The 6,107-nt window shown below is 43.0% G+C and overlaps 1 protein-coding gene across 5 annotated transcripts; it reads right to left on the bottom strand.

Moving 5' to 3' along the window:
• Positions 1-853: 853 nt before the first annotated feature.
• PENK (proenkephalin) lies at positions 854-5,858 on the bottom strand. Of its 5 annotated transcripts, none has more exons than XM_019664525.1 (4): positions 5,673-5,858; positions 5,517-5,573; positions 4,896-5,082; positions 854-1,839 (listed from the first exon to the last, which is right to left on the bottom strand). In XM_019664525.1, exons 3-4 carry the CDS (start codon positions 5,046-5,048, stop codon positions 1,177-1,179), a joined length of 816 nt encoding a protein of 271 aa, XP_019520070.1. In that variant the 5' UTR covers positions 5,049-5,082; positions 5,517-5,573; positions 5,673-5,858; the 3' UTR covers positions 854-1,176. The 5 variants fall into 5 exon arrangements, with proteins under 5 accessions (XP_019520070.1, XP_019520072.1, XP_019520069.1 ...); XM_019664527.1 differs by having other exon boundaries at positions 5,741-5,858; XM_019664524.1 differs by having other exon boundaries at positions 4,896-5,051; positions 5,673-5,855.
• Between the last annotated feature and the right edge of the window lie 249 nt (positions 5,859-6,107).

Genomic DNA, 6,107 nt, shown 5'->3' with positions numbered 1-6,107 from the left:
CTTAGTGGATAGGAGTTTAGCTGCAGTTATTTTCAATTAGAAAAAAAAAAGTTACATTTTTTTGTACCAGAATGTTGTCCCAATTTAATTCATATGAAATATTCATAAGTTCCTGTGTGGTGAGAATTTGCCTTATAAAACATCCATAATACCTTTATAGTGACCTGGTCACCAAATTTCTTCATTCATTTCTTTCTTCATTCATCTATTCATTTATCAGGTATTGGAGAATACACTGTGGTGTGGTATAGGTGTGGACAATCATGAACAATATATAGTCCCAATATATTTTCCCAGTTCTTGGTAGTGACATGAATGAGAGAGAAGGAACTGGAGTGGGAAGGACATTGCTTGGGAGCAAGAAGTTCAGGCTCTTAAGTCTTTTTACTGTCCTTCAACTGCTGGACAACCTTGGACCAACTACTTAACCTTTCTGGGCTTCACCTTCATTTGTAAAATTGGTCTAAATTATCTTTAATTTCTTATTAACTTCTAAAGTACTTTTAGAAGTATTTGCTGAAGAAAAGAGACATACACATCTGGATGTAAATGAGGATTTTCTTATATATAAGGGCATACCCTGTTTATTAAGCTTTGGCTTTCTTCATGTATCTGATTTCCAGAAATGAGAGTGGGAATACATTTTATTTTGCTCTAGTGTGTTTACTCCTCTAAGATTTCATGTGTAAGGAATGAAATGAAAGCTGTTTTTGCAGCTACAGCTGTTGGAGGAGGAGGCTAGTGATGATTCTGTCAAAAGCAGATGGTTTCACTGTGCCTGAGTTTAGGATTTACTGTGGAAACACAAATGTGAATGAGGGCCTGGGAGAAGAACAGACTTGCAAGAATGTCATGCAGTTAGGGTAAGGGGTTTATTATATTCATATACAAGTAAGCATTTATTGATATTTTGTCAAAAATAAAGGACAAGGTGACAGAAACCGTTTTAGCATGAAAACAAGACAGCTGCAATAAATCAATACTCAGCTTAAAGACTCTCAAAAGCATACAGAACCTGAAATGAGAACTTTCAGGTTGTGTAGTTAGTTATCCCAACAATAAAGTCAGCTATACAGTGCAAGCAACACATGACAATATAACAAAATCAAGGAGGCAGTCTCTCACTGGGGATAGAGGGAGGCTTGCTGGGGCTGGGGTCACTCAAGGGAAAAGGTATTAAAACCTCATAAATCCTCCATATCTCTTCTCCATTTGGGGAATTTCTTTTGAGTAACTTTCACCTTCTTCGTCGGAGGGCAGAGAATCAGCGAAGCGCTTCAGGAAGCCCCCGTACCTTTTCTGGTAGTCCATCCACCACTCTGGGCGACCTACTCTTCTCATGAATCCTCCGTATCGCTTCTGCAGCTCTTTGACCTCGTCTTCCAGTTGGGGGCTTCTCTTGAAGCTTCTCATAAAGCCCCCGTATCTCTTGCTCACTTCTTCATCATCACTGCCCTCCTGGTAGTGGCTACTCTCTCGGTTGTCCCCTGTTGCCAGCAGCTCTTTCAGCAGGTCTGAGGAATTGCCCAGGGCGTCATCCTCCTCTACGCCCTTCTTCATGAAACCCCCGTATCTCTTGGCAAGGATTTCACCTCCATTTGCCTCTTCTTCCGGCTCCAGAGGATAAAGCTCATCCATTTTCTTCATGAAGCCTCCATACCTTTTCATGAAGCCCCCATACTTCTTGGCCAGCACATGGCTCTCCTCCTGTTTGCTGCGCTCTCGGAGGGCGCTGGCGCCGTCTTGAGGAAGCTCCAGGTTGGACAACTGAAGGAGCTCTTTGCAGGTCTCCCAGGTTTTGAGAGAAGGCAGTTTCCCTTCACATTCCAGGGTGCAAGCCTGGGGAAAAGAATTCAATTTACGTACATAAACAGGCTTTTCTGATTTTATTAAGTAAACAAATTTGTGTGGACCACAGTATATTTGCTTTGATATGGAAACCCCCATATAATACTTTCCATTTTCTTCTGACAACTATGTTATCCTGAGCCGTCAAATCAAAATAAAATTGAAAGGGGAAATTGTGCAGAATTAATGGAAACAAATTAGATTTTTTAAATTTGAATTTTAACACATATCTATCATGCCATTTCAATATTGTAAAATATTTTTTTCTGCCCGATTTTAACCTAGATTTGCTGCTTGCATAATCTAATTCACTGGATAATTTTCCACTGTTGATTTTATTTTGTTTGAGCTTTTTCTAACCAAAAGGGAGAGAAATTTCTTTTTACCTAATTAGAGACATTATCCCCAAATTTCTTTTGTCTTCTTGTCTAGCAGATAAAGTCAATAGTAATAATATAAGGCTTATTTACTTTCTTGCGCTTATATTTTACCTGGAATGGTATGCGATATTCCTGCAAACATTTTCCATCTTTAAAGAAAAACAGCCAATTTAAAATAAATTTGAAAAGAAAGACTTTCTAAAAAATCAGTTTAAATCTATGAATTATTTGGATTATGACACTGATTTGGTGAAAGTAGAGATGTTTTGCTTCCCCCTTGAGTGATTAAAACAGATTTAATCATCTTGAACTAAATATTTGTAATTCTGAGGTCCAATATGAAATTATATATATGCAAATGTTTAGATTATTCATGTTTCTTTTCTTAACATTTAGTTACAAGTGTACAGAAAAATACTTTTCCAATGGATATCATATTATTTGACAAAATAGGAATGATCTGTATACAATTTCTTCCTTTTTATTATATAATAATTAAATTTTAATCATTGTAAGATTTAGTCTGTATATTCTAATAACTTGTTAAGAGTCTCTTCTATTCAACAGATCACTTTGGTATGATAAAAGGAGTACTAACATTACATGAATATTTATAAAATCCATAGGGTATTTCTGATTATGTCAGGGGCTTGTTTACCCACTCTTGATTTAGAAAAAACATACCTTTCCCTGGTATTTAAGAATATATTGGTATATTAATTGATAGAAAATACACACATATTATTTTCACAATGAAAGAAAGCATTCTATTAGTGCAACAAAATTCTTTAGGGTACTTATTTAACCAGCTTTTAGTGATTATTTAAGCTTTGTGTCTAAGAAAAATTAAATATATGTATATATAAAAATCTAAAGATGATCTATTTAAAGTAATCCCATTTTATTCTTGATATCTGATTAAGAAATCAAACATCATTAAAAACTTAAAACATTCAGGTGTCAATATTTCCATTCTAAAATATAATTTAAATAATCTCTTTTCCAAAAATTAATGTTGAATATCTTTTACACTATTACCAAAATGTTTTTTAATGTTGGAATTGCTTCAAAAACAAATGAGAAATAATCAGAATAACACACTCATACTAAAGAAGTGATATTAATTTATATGCTGTTATATATGTCTATGCATTTTCTGTGTGGCATTTATCACACTCTGCGTTCTATGGTCAAGGTCATATTAGATGGTAAATTGTATTTGGACATTAGTCATGGCATGCCTGCTTATCTTGGATCTGTCACAGAACCAAGCACAGTGTCTTTCACAAGGTAGAAGCTCAATAAGTATTTGTCACTTCGATTTTACTACATAGTTTTGGTTAGGTAACTTCATTTCTCATATGTCTTTTTTGCATCCAAGCTAAAATTCCAGAACTGCTGTCATTCTAACAACGTAGTCATGAACAAAGCCTTTTGTCACAGAGAAAATAACAACCCTAAATGTCAGCCCCCATACAAAACAAATCAGTTAAACAAAAAACAAATTAGAAAGAAAAAAAAGATAGATGAAGGGGATTGTTACATCTATTTAAGATGCAACATTTTGCTCCTAGTTTAAATATATATTTTTCTCTTTAAGGCCATGTTAGCACATGAACATATCAAATGAAATGAATCAGGTAATTCCAATGAAATGAATATTTAACCTGAAATATATGCCTCGGATTTTGTGGCATTTTGCTTAATTTTTGTCCCAATTTTATGCATCTACATAACAAAATTTCTTCAAAGGCTCAAGGGAGGAGCTTAACTCCTTGAATGAATACATTACTCTCCCCTGAGTTGTTGAAGTCATCACAGAATTTTAACAAATTGAGAAGAGTGCAAAGGAACCCCTGGCGCACTAGCTCAAATGAAGCTTCCTGGGTCCTACGTTCAAAATTCTGGTTCAGCAGAGCACCTGGTGATTCAAGAGCACATGGATTCTTATTGGAATAAAAGTTCTTTTGTCCTCAGCTTTCACATTTTTTTCCTAAGGCCCTGTGGTGTATGTAGTTTATCTTTGCATTGTTGGACCTCTTTGGACCCCGGCCACCTCTCATGTGCGTTTTTCATAGCTGAATTACGCTGTCATCTTAGTGGGTTTTACAAAAGTACTTTCAAGACAAGACGGAAGTTGAATTCCAGCGTTACTTGCCTGTGAGACAGTTGCTGATCTTTTTCTCCCCTTTATCCCTCCCTCATCCCTTAGCTCTTCCCTATCCACTGGTGAGGATAAGGGCTTGAGGGACCTGAGGTCAAAAGGGTTAGAGAAATGAAATCCGAAGAACGGAGACGAAATGTTATTAATAAGAAATGACATTATTCGGGAAGGATGGGAGGATGGTTGTGTGTGAAAGGGGCCCTCAGCGGGATATATTAGGAGTTGGGGTGACTGAGCATCTTCCTTGGGACAGGTGAGGCGATGCCCCAGTGCTCTCCGAGGTGCTGACGAGGACACCTCTCGGGGCTCCCGCATCCCTGGGGTTAAAATAAACTTGATTTGTGTGCAGACATCGCCACCCTTACCGGTCTTTAGATAGTCGCGGGTCCCCGAAACTGAGTGCTAGAGCGGGTCCTGGGTCAGCGTTGGGGGAACCTTCGGGAGACCTGGGTCTCTAGAGACCAGGAGACGCGCGGCACGGTGGCCGCTACTGGCTCACTCACCGTGCTAACACTCACCAGCGGGTTGATGTCGGTCGGGCGCGTCAAGCGGTAGCTGCACGTCGCGCAGTCCTGGCTGCATTCCGCCCGCACTGACGCCAGGAGCCCGGGGCCGAGCGCCAGCAGCCAGGTGAAGAGTCTCAGGAACCGCGCCATGGGCTGCAGGGACAGAGGGGCGCGAACTCCGAGCCTGCTCGGGCGCAAAACGGGTCCCTCAGAGGGACCCTCGCTGGGACAGTCCCAGCTTGGGGTTTGTGGAGCAAGAGCAAGAGCTGCTGCGGATGCTTCTTTCTGGCCCCACACCCGCCCCGCAGATGCCCTTTCAAGAGGCCCGGGGACAGCTCAGATCGCCTCGCAGTTCCCAGGTTGGCACTGTCGTCCCGAGCCCGGGTCTGCCCGGGACACTGGGCTCTTTCTGGACGTCCGCTGCCCCAGCAGGACTCTGGAGGGAACAGATAAGACCAAATGCGCAAAAGCGGGAGTCTGGGGAGACGCGACATTGACCCAGGTCACAAACAGGGGCCGGAAGAAAGTTGGGGAACCCCACGCAATGAGACGCAGAACAGAGCAGGCCGACGGCCCCAAACGCACGCAGCTAATGCAAGCTCGGGCAAGTTCACTCACGTTGACGCTGTTCGGATGGCTCAGGCTGGTGGGAGAAACCGGGTCCCAGGCACGACTCTAGAAGGAAGAGGAGAAGAAGGCAGGTGTAACGGGCTGGGGGCATCCGGGGCGAAGCGGCTAGGAAGGGCCGGGGGTGCGGGCAGGCGCCCGCCTCACCGTCGCGGTTGTTGGAGTCGCTGCGGGGCCGCGGGGCTGGACTGCAGGGCTCAGAGCGCCTGCCTCACCTCGCCTTGCTGTCCCGGGGCTGGTGGCTGCTGGAGTCACTTTATAATTATCCCCAAACCAAAGGAGGCGAGCGCGCCCCAATCGCCGGCAGGCTGCAGCTGACGCAGGCCCTACGCCAGCCCCGCCGACGCCATCGCGGGAGGGGTCTGTCCCGGCGGGGGCACGCGCCTCTCCAGGCTCTGGGGGCGGGGTGGGCGGGGGAGAGCCCTTGGTGGCTCTCCTCACGTCCGGGTGACAAACCAAGGCAGTTGGTATATTTGGGGAGAGACAGGGATGAGATCAAGTCCCCTTTCCTCCCCCCACCCCGGGTAGGGTCACTGAAATGACACTCCCTGGGGGTGCGGGCTCGAAGGAGAGAGTCAAAGT

This window comes from Hipposideros armiger, unplaced genomic scaffold (assembly GCF_001890085.2).
Source record: "Hipposideros armiger isolate ML-2016 unplaced genomic scaffold, ASM189008v1 scaffold_425, whole genome shotgun sequence".
Lineage (NCBI taxonomy): Eukaryota > Metazoa > Chordata > Mammalia > Chiroptera > Hipposideridae > Hipposideros > Hipposideros armiger.
Note: the sequence above shows the minus strand (reverse complement) of the source record. Positions and strands in the feature narration are given on the sequence as shown.

What these genes read in the sequence shown, in the direction of transcription:
- PENK (XM_019664525.1), bottom strand. Translation starts at nt 5,048, where the DNA reads ATGGCGCGGTTCCTGAGACTCTTCACCTGGCTGCTGGCGCTCGGCCCC. An exon ending in CGCTGGTGAGTGTTAGCACG is followed by an intron (nt 1,840 to 4,895) that starts GTGAGTGAGCCA and finishes TCTTTTCCCCAG; the next exon opens with GCTTGCACCCTGGAATGTGA.